At 45.4% G+C, this 18559-nt stretch overlaps 1 protein-coding gene across 3 annotated transcripts in view; it reads left to right on the top strand.

Moving 5' to 3' along the window:
• Nucleotides 1-74: 74 nt before the first annotated feature.
• The window catches only part of fbxo18 (F-box DNA helicase 1), a 35288-nt gene continuing 16803 nt past the window's right edge, over nt 75-18559 (top strand). For 2 of the 3 annotated variants that reach the window (XM_055653403.1, XM_055653401.1), the window contains exons 1-10: nt 75-270; nt 4678-5354; nt 8385-8515; nt 9042-9177; nt 9954-10144; nt 11424-11525; nt 13987-14087; nt 15797-15965; nt 16832-17051; nt 18367-18445. In XM_055653403.1, coding sequence (XP_055509378.1) covers nt 207-270; nt 4678-5354; nt 8385-8515; nt 9042-9177; nt 9954-10144; nt 11424-11525; nt 13987-14087; nt 15797-15965; nt 16832-17051; nt 18367-18445 — 1870 coding nt within the window. In that variant the 5' untranslated portion in view covers nt 75-206. Of the gene's footprint in view, nt 271-3543; nt 3600-4677; nt 5355-8384; nt 8516-9041; nt 9178-9953; nt 10145-11423; nt 11526-13986; nt 14088-15796; nt 15966-16831; nt 17052-18366; nt 18446-18559 lie in introns of all 3 variants that reach the window. The other variant, XM_055653402.1, reaches the window with a different exon arrangement.

Here is an 18559-nt window from a genome sequence, read left to right as displayed (position 1 = left end):
AGTTGTCCCAGATTGAGACGAAATCACTCTCGCCCCCTTTCCTCTGTCTGATTGGTAAAACGCAGCCTATGGGATCTCTTGAGCGGCGATTGTTTCCGTGAATGAGATTAGAGTAAATGGCAGCTGAAAATGTGAAGCAGAGTTTGTAGTGAGAAGCTGCCGATATAACAGATCGTGGGGGAAGGGATAATGTCACTGCTGTCATCATGTTGCAGTGGAAGAAAGGAGAGCGGGACTGGGTGGAGTTTAAACCCATACTGGGTGCAGGACGTAAGTATAGAGTGCTTTAATAGTCTCCAACTAGTCTGAAGAAGGGTCTCGACACGAAACATCACCCATTCCTTCTCTCCAGAGATGCTGCCTGTCCCGCTGAGTTACTCCAACATTTTGTGTCTATCTTGTGCTTTAACAGTCAGTGTTATTAACCAGTTAGCAGCAGATTGTTCAAGAACATACTCCAGACGCTGGAAAATCGAAGGTAGACAAAATTGCTGGAGTAACTCAGCGGGTCAGGCAGCATCTCTGGAGAAATAGGATGAGTGACGTTTCGTGCCGGGACCCTTCTTCAGTCAGAAAATGGGTCCCGACCGAAAACGTCACCCATCCTTTTTCTCCAGAAATGCTGCCTGACCTGCTGAGTAAATCCAGCACTTTGTGTTTATATTTTGTTGAAACCAGCAATGCAGTTCTTTGTTTCTGCTGAATGGAGAGTGTTGGATTTAACACTACAATTGCATGTTAACACTGGAACCAGGTTATCCCACATACCAATAGAAAATTATGTAACAAGGATGAGGACATTGGATTAAAGATAGCTAAAGTGGCTGGCCCACTTGGGCGACCTAATCTAAGAGTTTAGGAGAGTTTGAAAAAATGTCATGTTGAAGACCTCTTTCGACTATGTAGAAGACTAGCTACGACTAACTTCGGGAAAATTGGTCATCGAATAGTGTAGAGTGAAGATGATCTCCTTCGACCTCCCTTCGACTATGATGAAGACTACGACTACCTTCGACTACCCTCAATTACATACGACTAACTTGCTGACCTACTACGACCTATTACGACTAAACCTGCGAGTAAAAAAAGTATCGATTTTTTTTCCATGGCGACTTTTTTTTACTGGCGGGCATTTTTCAACATGTTGAAAAATACGCCGCGACCTAGCTGATGCCTCGAGTACACGGGGACTACTCTCGAGCATGAAGGAGAGTTACAATGACCTCCTACGATCTCGTGTCGATCATGCTGCGAGTATGAATCGAGGGCAAACTCGCCAGAACTCGTGGATTAGGACTCGTGGAATCTGAATTAGGTTGCCGCAGTGGGACAGGCCCTAAAAGTTGCTAATCCCACTTCACTGGTCTTGCACCAAAACCTTTATTTGAATCCCAGAAAGTCGACCACATGAAAGACAATCTTTTAATCTATGTTTAATAAAGAACGGCAGATGCTTGAAAAATCAAAGGTAGACAAAAATGTTGGTGGAACTGAGCGGGTGAGGCAGCCTCCATGGAGAGAAGGAATTGGTGACGTTTCGGGTCGAGACCTTCTTCAGGCCCTAACTTATCTGTGTGGGGCAAAAAGTGATTATGCAGCCTAATTGCATCATTGCCTTCTAGTTTGTCACCCTGATAATTGGCGGGATCTTCACTGACTCATCCAGGCAATGTTTAAATGTGATGGAAGTTTTGGACTGTATCACCTATTCAAGGTAGACACAAAATGCTGGAGTAACTCAGCAGGACTCGACCCGAAGCGTCACCCATTCCTTCTCTCCAAATGATGCTGCCTGTCCCGCTGAGTTACTCCAGCATTTTGTGTCTACCTTCGATTTAAGATTTTAGTTTGGTTTTAGTGCATAGGCAGGGAGAAGAAGACCAGCTGGGTGACCAGATTTCCTGAACTGTGGTCGAGGGAAAGAGCGGAAGGCATTTTTTAAATCTGAAGAAGGGTCTCAACCCGAAACGTCACCCATTGCTTCTCTCCAGAGATGCTGCCTGTCCCGCTAAGTTACTCCAGCATTTTGTATCTACCTTCAATTTAAACCAGCATCTGCAGTTCTTCCTTCACTCATTCAAGGATTGAGTTCCAAACCCCTGGCGCCCTCGAAGTGAAAATATTTTCCTAATCTCTCCAGTTTTACCAGTACTTTAATTCTATGGACAAGGTGGGCCGAAGGATTATTTCCATACTGTACAACTCTGACTCCAGTGTATATACTGTAAGTGTGCTCTCAACCCCACCCCCAGATAATTGCAAAGGTACCCATTAAACATTTTTCTTTTCACTGTGTTAGCACTATTTAGATACCAATTTGTCAATTTCCCTGGATTCCTCTCCATCTGCATCAGCACTGCCCCTTAATTCTCTCCTCCCTCACCCACTTGCCTAAGTTAGTCCTGAGTGTATTGAAATGGCAGCTCACATTCGTAAGAAAGTTACACTGTTAAAATTACACCAAATGCTGGAGTAACTTAGCGGGTCAGGCAGCAGCTCTAGTGAACTTGGATAGGTAACGTTTCAGGTCAAGGCCCTTCTTCAGACTCGATACAAAGTGCTGGAGTAACTCAGCGGGTCAGGCAGCATCTCTGGCAAACATGGATAGGGGACGCTGCAGGTTGGGACTCTTCTTTAGACCAATCTCTGAATTTCTTTTGCCACTGCCCTTTATCGTCATAAGTGTAGGTCGGAATTTGCGAGAACAAATGTAAGCAGTGACCAATGTTGTGGTGATTATTTAGTGATATCTCACTGCTCAGGTCTTCTACCTGAAATATTTCCACGGATGCTGCCTGACTTGATGAGCGCTTCCATCCAGCATTTTCTGTTTTTGTGATGTTTCACATGGATGGATTTGCTTTTGATGAAAGTGGAAACTGATAATGTTCTGGGGATAGAACAGAGTGGTCTGACTAACTGTATTGGGGCTTTGTCAAGCACAATGGGTGAAATGGCTTCCATCTGTGCAGTATGATATTATTTGTCTGCAATCCTCATCTATGTCATTGCTGGGATCCCCATACTTACACTTCCCAATGTGGCCAGTGACAAATACCCATGTCACCACCCTCGCTCTTTACTCGGGCTTGCTGAAGGAAATTGTCACTTCCCTACTGCTATCTGGTTTAGCTGAGTTTAGGCACAGCATGAAAGCAGGCCCTTCGGCCCACCGAGTCCATGCCAACCATCGATTTCCTGTACACTAGTTACATGTCCTACACACTAGGGGCAATTTGTTTAAGCCAATGAACCTACAAGCCTGCACGTCTTAAGAAATTGGGGGGGTGGAGGTGGGTGGAACTAGAGCACCCGAAGGAAACCCACATGATCATAAGGAGAACATACAAACTCCACACGGGCAGCACCCATAGTCAGGATCTAACCCGGGTCTCTAGTGACGCGAGGCAGCAGCTCTACCGCTGCGCCACCCAACCAATTGGTACTGTGGCCAGCCAATCATTATAGACCTTGCATTGTGCTAGAAGTGGTCTGATCAATCCCCTAAACAATGTTTAATAATATTTTTTATTATATTTGCAGCTTATATTCTGTAAACCAACATGGTAGCAACGTGACTTACGTTAAGATGACTCAGTGTAAGTCCAACTGTTGCTTTACTGTTGACATTTACAAATTTGAATTGATGTTTATTCTGTTTGATAATTTTGATCTGCTGTCTCTTGTTTCTCATTTTTTTTTCTCTACTTTGAATGAAAATTCTTGCTTTACTAACCCATTTGAAATTCAACTCCTCTGGCTGTGTAACGTTCAGGCAGTGTCGGCTTAAATTTTGCACTGTGGGAATTTCACCTGTAACACTCCAACTTGGAGGCAAGAATCTCGCCCTGCACTATGCTTCTTAAAGGGCCTGTCCCACTTGGGTGATTTTTTTTTGGGTGACTACAGACGACTACCGCAAAGTTTTCAACATGTTGAAAGATTTTCGGCGACAGTGGCGACAATTTCTGCTGTCGTAGGTTGACCTAGCTGGTGTCGTAGGTGAATTCCATTAAAACTAGCCCCTGGCAGTTGCCTAAAGGATTGCCTAAGTGGGACAGGCTCTTGAGGCACTACAATCATTCCTTGAGTTACGAAAGAGATCAGATCGTGGAAAATGTTTGGTTAAGTAAATGTTTTGCCTGTGGAATTCTCTGCCTCAGAGGGCGGTGGAAGCAGGTTCTCTGGATGCTTTCAAGAGAGAGCTAGATAGGGCTCTTAAAGATAGCAGAGTCAGGGGATATGGGGAGAAGGCAGGAACGGGATACTGATTGGGGATGATCAGCCATGATCACACTGAATGGCGGTGCTGGCTCGAAGGGTCAAATGGCGTACTCCTGCACCTATTGTCTATTGTAAGATTCCCTGAACTGCAAAGACTGGCCAAAATGCACCATGATATTTGTTGTAGAATGTTGCCCCATTGATGATTCAAGATAAAAATAGTTTTGAGAAGACTGGAGAATGGAGTTGAGATGGAAAAATAGGTCAGCCACTAATGAATGGTGGAGCACTCAATAGACTGAACGGTCTAATTGTGTTCCTTGGTTAGAAAGTAAGGAATCCATGATACATAAAGGCTTACAGCAACAAAATGATATTCAATGTTTAGAGAAACCAGAATATCTACATATTATGATTTAAATATATCAATAGATTTTCTTTTCTTCTGCACAGGTAGACGAGGCAAGCGGAGACGACTTGCTCCCTCAGACTGCTTGTCTTTGAGCAACAGTAATGTGGGTGCAGTTTCACTGACCCAACCATTCAGCTCTTTGGCCGCTGGCAGAGATTCACACAGGGGCCTCTACCCGTGGAACAGGAAAGCAGCCACCCAGTTAGACCCTCTCCAAAGGCCGGCACCGCGCAATGCCAACGGGGTCTCGGAGAACACGACCAGCGGTAAAGCCAGCGCTGGCCGGCCGCACTCGGAGGTGGACCTTGCGTTTGACCCCAGAGACTTTCTCGCCAGCGACTCGTCCATTGAACGTGACGTGTTTGTCCTGCACCCGAACCCCAGTGGGGAGCGACACGTGCCGTTACTGGGATGCCCGTCGAAGAATAACGGCGTTGGAGGGGACACCTCCACACGGAGCTTCGAAGGTGCCCCTGCTGCCTTCCAGCAGAATCAGATGAGGACAGGGATCATTGGAGCTGAGCTGGACGTTGACCCACTCCCTGACTCCTACTTTGGATTGTTGGGATGCAGAGGCTCCCACTCCCAGCCTTCCGGACACGTCACCCAACTCCCAGACGAAATACTCAGGGCTGTATTCTGTCACCTGCCAGCGGTGGACTTGTACCGCCTCCGATCTGTCTGTCAGCAATGGCAGCGTGTCCTCAGTGACCCAATGGTAAACCTTGGAGTCTTTAGATATCAGTGCGTTCTTGTACGTTCCTTCCCACCTCCCCGCAAGCATTGATTCCAGACACAAAGAACTGCAGATAGACACCAAATGCTGGAGCAACTTTGCAGGTCAGGCAGCATCTCCGGAGAAAAGGAGTAGGTGACATTTTGGGTTGAGACGTCCGACACAAGGAACTGCAAAAAAAAAAAAACCACAGTGCTGGAGTAACTCAGTTGGTCAGGCAGCATCTCTGGAGGACATGGGCTGGTGACGGTTTGGGTCGGGACCATTCCTTAGATTAATTGTAGTAGAGGGTTAGAAAGCTGGAAAAGAGATTCGGGAACAGCGATATGGAACTGGATGATACAAGGAACTGCAGATGCTGGAATCTTGAGTAAAACACAAAGTATTGGAGTAACCCAATGGGTCAAGTAGCGTCTGTGGAGGGAATGCACAAGCAACGTTTCGGGTTGTGTCTGAAGAATGGTCTCAAACCAAAACATTACCTATGACTATCCATTCCTTCCAGTGTTGCTGCCAGACTCTCTAAATTACTCCAGCACTTTGTATTTTACTCAATATGGAACTGGCTTCTTACTAAAGTAGGCACTAGTCCTACAGCTGAGAGTCTGAATTGTGAGCAGAGGCATTGTTCTTATAGTAAGCATGGACTTGATGGGGTGAAATGGCTTCCTTTTATGTCATAGGAAATTCAAGAGGTTAGATACATTTCCCTATAATTAAGGTAGATTAATATCATTGATGTAAAAGAGATGTTTCCATTTGTATGGGAGAACTAGGGGCAATAGTCTCTAAAGTCCAAAATACACAACAGGTCAGGCAGCATCCGTGGAGAGAGAGAGATAGAGTTAATGCTTCAGCTTGGTAATCTTCCATTAAAAATGAGAAAACACAGAAATAAGTTACTTTTTTAAATGTAGAAAATGGGATGAAAGATAGGAGAGATTAAATGACAAATGGGGTGATGGAAATAGAAACGTAGAAAATAGGCGCAGGAGGAGGGCTTTCGGCCCTTCGAGCCAGCACCGCCATTCATTGTGATCATGGCTGATCGTCCCAAATGAATAACCCCTACCTGCCTTCTCCCCATATCCCTTGATTCCACCAGCCCATAGAGCTCTATCTAACTCTCTCTTAAATCCATCAAGTGATTTGGCCTCCACTGCCTCTTGTGGCAGGGAATTCCACAAATTCACAACTCTCTGGGTGAAAAAGTTTTTTCACACCTCAGTTTTAAATGGCCTCCCCTTCATTTTAAGACTGTGGCCCCTGGTTCTGGACTCGCCCAACATTGGGAACATTTTTCCTGCATTGGCTGACACCAATCACAGAATAATGAAAGGTGTATCTGGAGAATTGATTTATTGAATTGATTGAAAGATACAGCATGAAAACAGGACATTCAGCCCACCGAGTCCACGCTGACCATTGATAACCCATTCACACTAGTTGTATGTTATCACACATTTGCGTCCACACTCTAAATGCCAGGAGCAATTTACAGATGAAAAAATAGCCTGCAAATCCACATATCTTTGGGACATGGGAGGAAACTGCAGAACCCGTTAGAAACTGACACGGTCACAGGGAGAACATGCAAACTCCACGCAGACAGCACCCTAGGTCAGGATCGAACACGGCTCTCTGAAGCTGAGGCAGCATCACTACTGTTGCCCTGTCCAGAGGTGTAAAAGGAATTATCTGAAAATTCGGGAAGATAAGAATAGTGAAAGGCCTGGATGGAATGAATGTGGAGAGGATATTTCCAAAGGGTACAGCCTCAGAATAAAAGGACAAACTTTTAGAAAGGAGATGGGGAGGAATTTCTATAACCAGTGTGCGGTGAACCTGTGGAATTCTTTGCCACAGGAGGCTGAGGAGGCCAAGTCATTGGATATTTTGAAAGCAGAGATTGACAGATTCTTGATTAGCAAGGGTGTCAGGGGTTTTGGGGAGAAAGCAGGAGGAAAGATTGAAAAGACTGGGCTTGTATTCATTGGAGTTTAGAAGGATGAGGGATGATCTTATAGAAACATAAAATTATAAAAGGACCGGACAAGCTAGATGCAGGAAAAATTTTTCCCAATGTTGGGCGAGTCCAGAACCAGGGGCCACAGTCTTAGAATAAAGTGGAGGTCATTTAAACTGAGGTGAGTTTTTTTCACACAGGGAGTTGTGAATTTATGGAATTCCCTGCCACAGAGGGTAGTGGAGGCCAAGTCACTGGATGGATTTAAGAGAGAGTTAGATTGAGCTCTAGGGGCTAGTGGAGTCGAGGGATATGGGGAGAAGGCAGGCACGGGTTATTGATAGGGGACGATCAGCCATGATTACAATGAATGGCGGTGCTGGCTCGAAGGGCCAAATGGCCTCCTCCTGCACCTATTTTCTATGTTTCTAATGGGGTTGAGAGGGAAAGGTAGATCAGCCATGAGTGAATGGCGGTGTAGATTTGATGGACCGAATGGACTAATTTTGCTCCTGGAACATAAAAGCCCTATCGATGGGTAAAAGCTTGAAATGCTGTTGGGTCAGAAGCAGCTGTGAAAGGAGATACAGTCAATGGTTTGCTTCTGAAGACCATTAGCTCAGTTTCTCTCTCCACAGATACCGAGTGCTTTCAGAAATTAGTTTTTTATTTCGGATTTGCATGGATCTGCGTATTTTTACTTGTTGGTGCTGAGGATGTGAACTGTAAAGGCTTCTTCTTATCGAGTCCACACACAAGATTAGAAGTTGTTCAGCCAGAGCTGTAACACACTTCTTGGCATCTGCATACAACGGTGTCTGCCTTGCGCTTCTTGTGCGTGGTGGTGGAAAGATTGCTGGAAACAGGGCCGCGACGTGAATGCTCTCACCTTGACCCCACTGTAAAGGCTGAACAACAAGTTATGAGAACCGTTGAGTTTTGTTTTGAGAGTTGCCCCTGTTGTGGCGGAAGTCTTGTTGATCTTGCCGTAAACATGGACCCATTTCTACGATCAATGTTTTGGTTGTCTTAACTTGGTTTCACAGTTTGCGCCGTGGAAGAGGCGTTACTATCGATACAGGAAGGGAGAGGGGAGAGCTGTGATGGAAATGGACAAGATTCTGAAAGAAAATAATATTACAAAGGATAACGAACTGTGCATGTTAAATCTCATAAGGTGAGTGTTTGGTGTTACAATGACCAAATTCAGTATCCTAGCTACATTTGTCTTGTTATTCATCATCGTTGAAACCATTAGCGACGCAGTGGAGCTGGTTTCCGACAGGCACGGCGACGGACGTGCCAGACATCTCTGTCCTCCATGCAGCTGGCAAGCTCCTCTTTTGTCTCTGCACACGCGTCTTCCATCAACGTCTTCAGTGTCGTCTTGGTCGGCCGTCCCGGGTCACGTCTCCCATGGGCGGGTCCCCACAGCACAACCTTGGCATTTCGGGGTGGCGGTGGCAGTGACCAGCGAGCCTCATCCTTCTCCACCTGCTCTTCATGCAGCTTCACAGCGGCTGCACCACTGTGCCATCGCCGTTAGATTATCTCTCTCAATAACTAATTCCATGGGGTGTAGAAAATCCAGTTAAACGTTCCAGTGGGAGTGTCCTTAGCGACCCATGGCTTAATGCTTTTCAACCTCTCTTCCTGTTTTTACAAACTTTCTAATACTTGTGGATGTTGTGTTTTTTCATTAGGTATGTGTCATTGTTTCAGCACGGGCGATCTGTAAACACAGATGCTGTCCTGAATTGCCTTCAGCACCACCCCCTCTTCAAACAGTCCAAGTTATGCATGAGCCAGACACTTCCTGATATAAACCATGCAGCCAGGGTAAGTTTAGCAGGTAGCTTTCCTTCCTTCCTGACATTGTTGCTATATCCTGAACAGACAAAAAATACGATATGAGTTTGTAGGACAGTACAGCTTGGCTTAAGATGTCTGTACCGACCATAATGCCAATCTAAACTAATCCCACCTGCCTGCAAATGATCCGTCTCCTTCAGTTCCCTCCATTCCCTGCCTGTCTAAAGGCCTCTTAAACGTTCCATCACATCTGCTTTGGCAGTACTTTCCAGACCCCCACCACTCTCAGTGTAAACAAAAAAATCGTGCCCAACACATTTCCTTTAAAGGTTGCCCCACTTTCCATAAACAAGGTTCCGACTGTCTCCCTTATCTACGCCTCTCATCATTAGGTAAACTTCTACCAGGTCGCCCCTCAGCCGAGATAACGCTCCAGAGATAACAATGCAAGTTCGTCCTTATGACGAATACTCTCTACATACAGGCAACATCTGCACTTCTCCAAAGCCTCCACATATTTCCTGTAATACAGCAACCAGAACTGCACGTGGTGTTAAAGATGGGGTCTGGTCAAACAGGTCTTATACAGCTGCAACGTGCCTTCTGACTTTAATACTTAGTATCCTGACCAATGAAGGCAAGCATACCTTACACCATCTTAAACGTTCTATCCACTTGTTGTTTAGTAATTGCTGTAAGGCAGCAACTCTACCGAGCCACCCCTAGTTGTAGATCGAATCTTTGCAACCCAGCTATACAGAGAGAATCACATAACCTTGTGATTTATTTTTAATGCTATTTAGATTTCAAGCACTTGGGCGATACAGGCTGTGATTGTTCTCCTGTCGAATAGTGTACAAGAAATCCGGCGACTTATATCCTGTCTGGGGCGACCCTGTTCGACTCTGCCAGCGACGGAGCTCGTGGAAGTCCTGTACTGCCTGGCGACTTTACTGTTTGCCCTGAGAGAGAAAGGCATCAGCATCAGCAACAGGTACCGCCACCCACCCCCTCTGCACTGGCTTCTGACCATCAGTGCAGCGCTCCTAGCGCGCTGGTTGCAGCCACATCAGCGTGTCGGCTGTGGACACTGTGAAGCTGCCGCCATGTCTGCAGTGGCGTCCATGTAAAAAGCACCTAATCGTCATGTGTAGGAAGAAACTGCAGATGCTGGTTTGTACCGAGTGCTGGAGTAGCTCAGTGGGTCAGGCAGCATCTCTGGAGAAAAAGGATGGGTGACGTTTCGGGTCGGAGCCCTTCTTCAGATCTAATTGTCACTCTGTTGCCCTGCCATCTCTCTGTTCTTGGTTCTTGGTTTCTTGGCCCTCCATAATATTCCAAATGGAATTTAAACTGGAGGTGGTGAAGGGAGGAATTAAGCCAGAAAGGGTTATTGGGAAGAAAGAGCTACTTTAAATTTAGTTGCATCTGGTTGGGTAACTATAATAGGGTGGAGATTATTAAAGGGTTGTTTATTTTCCCTGATGCTGCAGGTCCTTTACTTCCACCAAAATTCAATAGACAATAGGTGCAGGAGTAGGCCATTCAGCCCTTCAAGCCAGCACTGCCATTCAATGTGATCATGGCTGATCATCCGCAATCAGTACCCTGTTCCTGCCTTCTCCCCATAACCTCTGACTCTGCTATCTTCAAGAGCCATATCCAGCTCTCTCTTGAAAGTTTCCAGAGAACCGGCCTCCACTGCCCTCTGAGGCAGAGAATTCCACAGACTCACAACTGTGGAAAAAGTGTTTCCTCATCTTTGTTCTAAATGGCTTACCCCTTATTCCTAAACTGTTGTCCCCTGGTTCTGGACTCCCCCAACACTGTCTGTGGAAAGAGTTTGAGATTAGTTCCTTGTCATGTGTACTGAGGAACAGTGAAAAGCATTTGTTGAGACCTAACTAGTCAGCGGAAAAATAATACATGATTACAATCGTGCCGTCCACAGTATACAGGCACATGATAAAGGGAATAAAGTGAATATTGTTTAGGTCCAGGACACTGTGATCAAAAATAGTCCAAGGATCTCCAATGAGGTAGATAGTTGCTCAGGACAGCCCTCTAGTTATTGGGAGGATGGTTCACTTGCCTGATAACAGCTGGAATGGTTAACGTTTCAAGTCAAAACCCCTTCATCAGAATTTGTAAAATATCGCCTCTCTATAACCTTGTCCCTCCAGCTCCTTGGATGTAATGTTTGCCTAGCACTGAAATAAAGTATGAGCATTTATTTTATTTTATAAACTATTACTAATGTAAATATGTTTCAGGATTCATTATAATCTATTCTACGCACTCTACTTGAGGGAGAATCCAGCCACTGTCTCCAGTAAACAGCTGAAGCATCTTTGTTCATCACAGGAGTCCAACAGGTGAGTTCTTTATGCTTGTTTAAAATAAATCAGACTTCATTCCACCAGGCAAAAGTTATAAGTAAAAGGCCCCCGTCTTTCCTCATTACTTTTAATTCAGTTTCTCCTTCCATAAAGTGCAGCGCGGTGGCGCAGCGCGGTGGAGTTGCTGCCTTACAGCGGCAGAGACCCAAGTTCAATCCTGACTACGGGTGCTGTTTGCACGGAGTTTGTACGTTCTCCCCGTGACTGAGTGGATTTTTTCCCCACACTCCAAAGACATACAGGTTTCAAGTCAAGTCAAGTTTATTTGTCAAATACACATACAAGATGTGTAGTGAAAGTGGCAATGCCTGCAGATTGTGCAAAAAACTACAGAACAGAATAGAACAGAATCACTATTTATATATTAGAAAAAACCCAGCAATTTAAAAAAGACACAACACAACAGTAATTTGGCACGGTATGTTAGTCTCTGGTGAGTTTACAGACCTAATGGCCTGTGGGAAGAAACTCCGTCTCATCCTCTCCGTTTTCACAGCATGACAGCGGAGGCGTTTGCCTGACCGTAGCAACTGGAATAGTCCGTTGCTGGGGTGGTAGGGGTCCCCCATAATGTTGCTGGCTCTGGATCTGCACCTACTGATGTATAGGTTAATTGGCTTCAGTAAAGATTGAAGATTGTGTATAGGATAGTATGAGCATACGGAGTTCGCTGGTCAGTGGTGGATTCGGGCTTGCTGTATTCCGTGCTGTATCTCCAAACTAAACTTACAAAAAAACACATTACCGCTGATTGTCACATTAGTATCTTATTTATGGAAGAACCATTCTGCTGGGTGGGGTGAGGTCGGGTGCCCACCCCAGATCCCACCCAACTGTGGGTCGTGAGGATGCCGCTTCTTCGGATGTCCATCCTCGCTCGCTGGGACTTCTGGTAATGATGTCTGCTGTCAGACGGTTGGAAGACCAAAAACCTCAACTTGGGAAGACCAAAGTCATTGTCCACATTCTCCACCACGTCCTCTCTTTCCCACCCACTATCTAATTTTCTCCCCCAGGGATCCGGTCGTGCCTGAACCAAGATTTTCACATCCTTGGAGATGTACTAGTTTAGAGATATACGTAGCATGGAAACAGGCCCTTTTGCCCACCGAGTCGACACTGATTCGACCATCACCGAGTCGACCATCACCGATTCACACTAGCCCTCTGTTATCCCACTTTCACATTCATTCCCTACACACTAGGGGCTATATAGAGAGGCCATTACCCTACCACCAGCCCATCTTCGAGAAGTGGGAGGACACCACTCGAAGGAAACACATGTGGTCCCAGTGAGAGCGTGCAAACTGCACACGGGTCTCCACATCGGAGCTCCAACTGGTGCCCCGAGTAACACGTTTACGCGTGCACAGTCGCACTTCTGTTTCTGACTTGTGTAACTTCCGACTTGCACAAAGGCCCGCAGTATAAGGCCATGTGATACGCGCAGAATTAGGCCATTCGGCCCATCAAGTCTACTCTGCCATTTGATCGTGGCTGATCTATCTTTCCCTCCCAACCCCATTCTCCTGCCTTCTCCCCATAACCCCTGACGCCCATACTAATCAAGAATCTATCTATCTCTGCCTTAAAAATATACATTGACTTGGCCTCCACAGCCTTCTGAATACTGCAGAATCACCACCCTTACATATGTAAAACCCTTACATAAGTCGGGGAGCATCTGTTCTTCTATCAGGTCTCTTCTAAGCCTCGGACGTTCCAGAAAAAAGTTGCTCACTGTCTAAGCTTTTGATCACCTTGTTTATTATCTCCTTGTGCGACCCTGTGATCCTGTGACTTACAAGGACTTTAACCATGTGTAGAAGTGCATGTCGTTGTCAACCTTCAAATTGTGTAAATTCAAATTCACACATGCCCTGACTACACCGCCCAACACGGACTTCCATCTGTATATATGTATATATGTATGTAGCGCCGCAGAATTTGTGCACCTATCCCCCCCCCCCCCCCCCTCATCTCCCTTCTGTTTTTTGTTTTTTTCTGTTTCTTGTTTTTTGTGCTAAATTGTATGTATGCACTGAGTACGAGCAGCTTTCAGTTTCACTGTACATGTATAGTGACAATAAATGGCATATCTATATCTATCTATCTAACCTCCTTAATCCCAGCAGCTTTGTTCAGCCTTGGATCCAACGTATCCATTCTATCGATCTCGGCAAATTCGCTGCCTGCCTTCACCTTGCTCCTTCACACACTCTGTGTCTTCGAATTATCTATTTAACCTTCCTTTTATCTATAAAAAGTGGATTGCTTTGAGCAGGATGTATTGAGCAGCTATGCATTTTTAAAACTAATAATATGTATGAATTGTTATGCATGTTCTTATACTTTGCAGTTTACTCATTGCTTTTGGAACTTATTTACACTCGGTCCTCCCTATAGCCTGAACCTCGACTTTTCTTTTTAAAAATAGCTGGCATTTGAGGACCAACGCAAGCCTGAATCCTGAGCTGGAGCGAATACTAAACCTTGAAACTTCGCCACACCACGTGATAAAAATAACGGGCTATGCAGGTAAATTGCAAAACTTTAGACTTTAGAGATACAGCGCAGAAACAGGGCACTGAGTGAGTGTGCCGGCCAGCGATCCCCCTTCTATCTACGCTCTAGGGACAATTTACAATTTTACCGAAACACAGTGGGTTGACAGAGGACTGTCGAAAAATACATTAGGACAGATACATGGATAGGACCGGTTTGGAGGGATATGAGCCTATCGCAGGTAGGTGGGACTAGTGTAGGTGGGACATGTTGGCCGAAGGGCCTGTTTCCCCGCTGCAAGACTCTAACTCTTATGTTCCCTATGTAAGACTCACCGACATATAATTTCTGATTGCCCATATCCTTAGTTATTCACTGTTGTTGCCGTATGTTTTAGGCAATGTTTTATTGCAGTGTTGGAAACACAGTGGCACAATAGGCAGGCCCACTGCCTCCCAGCTCCAGCAACCTGGGTTCAACACTCATCTCCAGTAATGTCTTTGGAGATTTTACACGTCCTAACTGCGATCAAGTAGTTTTCCCAGATGCTCCGTTTCCCCCCACATTCCATGGACCTTGCAGTTGTTCATTTGACTGGCTGCTGTAAGCTCCCCCTGGTCTCGTTTTCAATGCTGCTATATCCAATTTTGCTTCAGAGAACCCAAACTGCGCGCAGTTCTCCAAGTGGGGTATAACGGTAGTGAAGCATCCCCATGTCAAAGCTCCAACCCCTCCACAGTAAATGTTCCTGAATGAATGATAAAACAAAATATCATGGCAGTGCGGGTTCATGATCTATATCAAAGGTTCAAAAGTTCTTTACTAGTCACATACACCAATTGGTGTAGTGAAATGTGTATTGCCATTGCAGCACATCAAAAAAGAAAACAACATAACAATAATAAAGAAATTGAACATAAAAAGCATCCCCCCACAATGGTTCCCATTATGAGGGAAGGCACAAAGTCCAGTCCCCATCCCCATGTCCACCCATAGTCGGGCCTATTGAGGCCTCCGCAGTCTTAAAGTCTTAAGTCTTAAAGCAATTGATCCGTGCCATGAGCATTTACTATACCTGTACCAACATTTAAGAGACATTTGGATAGGTACTTGGATAAGAAAGCTGAAGAGGGATATGGGCCAAGTGCAGGCAAAGGGGCATCTTGGCTGACATGGACAAGTTGAACCGAAGGGCCTGTTTCCATGCTGTATGACTATGTATTTCTAGGGCTAGTACAGTAGTGTGTAGAGTCTGAGACACAAGTTAGAATCCTGAATATGAATTAATGCAGTCAAATAAATCTGGGATAATTAAAAAAAATTGACAATAGTAACCATGATATCACCCGATTGTTATAAAATTCTATTTGACATGAATGTCTTCATGGAAATAAATGTGATGTTCTAATCAGATCTGGCCTGAGTGCGGCTCCTGCCACCAATGTGATCAATTTTTAATTGACTCGTGTGGGGAAATTAGGGCTGAATAATAATTGCTGGAACTGATGGAGATAGCATCACCCTGTGGACAAAGTGTCTCGAAGGGAGCAGCTTCCAAGAAGCCATCAGACTGTAGAATGCAAGGGATGAAAAATGGAAGAAAGCCTTGGTCTGTCTCGTGTTGGTTTGTTTAGTTTGTTAAATTGATTTGGCTCATTCCCAGCTTTCCACTCCCAATCTGACCATGGTACATTGAGACGTACTGTACATCACTAATGTTATTAATCCTTCTCCGACCCAAGGTACAGGTAAAACCTCCTTACTGATTGAGTATGCATGGCACAGACCCCACCTCCGCTTCCTGTATGTACGTCCCACCAAGCCCGTTCCAGAGGACGTTGCCCACCTTTTCCCTCCCAACGTGGATTTTACAACGATGCGTACCAAAGCCTATCAGTGTATAGGCCACAAGTAAGTAGGAAACCAATAGACCTTTATTCAGTTACATTGTTTTAATGCGTGTGTGTTTGTGAGTGAGTGTGCATGTGTTTATGCTTTTGACTGGCCATGTACCTGCACATGCATGCACAGGCTTGGGTACAAATGACCACATTACATGCTGAAGGTCGAAGAAGGGTCTCGATCCCGAATTGTCACCCATTCCTTCTCTCCAGAGATTCTGCCTGTCCCGCTGAGTTACCCCAGCATTTCGTGTCAATCTTTGGTTTATACCAGCATCTGCAATGCCTTCCTATACATTACATGCTGACCTGGCGAAACAACAGTGTGTGATGATGCATCCCCTTTAAGGGGGGGGGGAAGCTGCTGGAATGATCCTAGACGTGATCACGCCATACACTAGAACTATCCTACACACTATGGACAATTTACAGAAGCCTATTAGCCCTGTACCTGTTAGCCCTAAACCTGTACCTCTTTGCAGTGTGGGAGGAAACCGGAGCACCCGGAGAAAACCCACGCAGTCACAGAGAGAACTTACAAACTCTGTACAGACAGCAACCGTGGTCAGGATCGAACCCGGGTCTCTGGCGCTGTAAGGTAGCAACTCTACTGTGGAGCCTAAAGGTGGCTAGGACGAATTGGGCCGAAGGGCCTGCTTCTATGCGGTACAGCTTTATAGCTGTGCTTTGTAGCTTCCTCTAAATTACCAATACTTTCAAGTGTGATAGCAAATGCAATGGCTATTTTCATAGTTATATTTTTTTAATGCATTCCCATAGCCATAAATGATTTGTAACAGATGCAACAGCAGGTAACTGATAAGTCTCGGATGTCATTAACGTTTTGACAAAAGATAATTTGAACTTTTGTTCCAGATACCATCAGAAGAAGAAGCTAATGATTTGTGGACTGAAACCATTTGCTGTGCTGGGATCTCCTGAAGGACAGGGTAGTCTATCTCGGGCAAATTTGATCAGTCGGAGCCTCTGTGCCTTTTTCTCCTCTGTGGATGAGGCCATCGGTGTAGCTCATGTACCAGGAGACCACAGGAGCACCTGCGGAGGTATCAAGCCCATGGAACATCACGAGAAATTAGTGAGTCTACAAATTGCAGCCGGAATTATCGTTCAGCTATCGCAGCTGCGTCCAGGCCTGTCCTGAAGAAGGGTCTCCACCCGAAACGTCACCCATTCCTTCTATCCAGAGATGCTGCCTGTCCCGCTGAGTTACTCCAGCATTTTGTGTCGGGAATCTTCTATCTTGAATCTTCTTGGTGGATCCATTGCCTGCACCTCAACTTCATAGGTACATGTAGGAGTAAGCAAAGATCCTATAGCAAGCAAGATAGACCACTCCTTCTAAATGCAATGGGCTGACGTGTAGTGCGGAACGTGGGCCTTTTTTTCATCCATTTCAGTAACCCGACTCGCAGTGTAATCAACGTTGCAGGGGAACAGTTTATGTTAATAAATTAAAATTCTGAAAATGAGGAGAAGATTTTTACCAAATAACTTTTATTTTTACGAGGATGTTTCCGTAACCGGCTTCCGTCTCCTCACTAGTATCTTTGCTCCGCTACGGGCTCTTTGGTGCGGAGACGGAAGCCGGTTACGGAAATGGGGCTGAAAATTACCCATAAATCTGCCCATGACCGTACTTCGTCTTTTTCGTCGAGTGATCTATCTTGCTCGCTACAGGATCTTTGGGAGTAACAAAGGTTGTGTTAAAAATGTAAAAACAAAGAACTGCAGATGCTGGTTTGCACAAAGGATACAAAGTCAGGTTAGGCAGCATCTCCAGAGAATATAGATAGGTGATGTTTCGGGTCAGGAGACTGATTGTCCTGAGGGGGGGGGGGGGGGGGGGGGGGGGGGAAGAGAGGAGATGCAGGACAACACGTTGCAAGTATCTGCCTCTCAAAATAAAAAACTCACCTGTGTCTACTTATTACCCGGTATTCTTTGTTTAAGAAAGAACTGCAGATGCTGGAAAAATCGAAGGTAGACAAAAATGCTGGAGAAACTCAGCGGGTGAGGCAGCATCTATGGAGCGAAGGAATAGGTGACGTTTCGGGTCTCGACCCGAAACGTCACCTATTCCTTCGCTCCATAGATGCTGCCTCACCCGCTGAGTTTCTCCAGCATTTTTGTCCACCTGCCATACTTTGTTCTGCCTCTCCACTGTTTCAGCTTGGTGGCTTGATAGTGCAGTGCAGTGGGCTGAAGGGCTATCTGTTTCCGTGCTGTATGCCTCTCTGTGCCAGACCGTTCAGTCACCACAAATCTGCCATTTGCTGTTCCTGCGTGAAACTTCACCCTAATCAACGATGCTTCTCGATGTATTAGTATGGTGATTCATTTCGTTTTTCAATCACCTTTTCAAACTGGGAATAATTATGGCTTTGTTTCAGGAACTGGTTGAAGATGTGAAGAGGATTTGGACAAAGATGGTAGACCTTCGCGAACCCAGTCACCTCATGACTCACGATGGTAAAGTGGGCTATGCTCATCGGGTACAGACAGACATTCTTCCAGAATTTAAGGAGGTTCCGTTTCTTTTGCTTTAGATTGGATATTGTCCTGGGAGAACACTTACAGTAGGAA

This window comes from Leucoraja erinacea, chromosome 22 (assembly GCF_028641065.1).
Source record: "Leucoraja erinacea ecotype New England chromosome 22, Leri_hhj_1, whole genome shotgun sequence".
Lineage (NCBI taxonomy): Eukaryota > Metazoa > Chordata > Chondrichthyes > Rajiformes > Rajidae > Leucoraja > Leucoraja erinaceus.
Note: the sequence above shows the minus strand (reverse complement) of the source record. Positions and strands in the feature narration are given on the sequence as shown.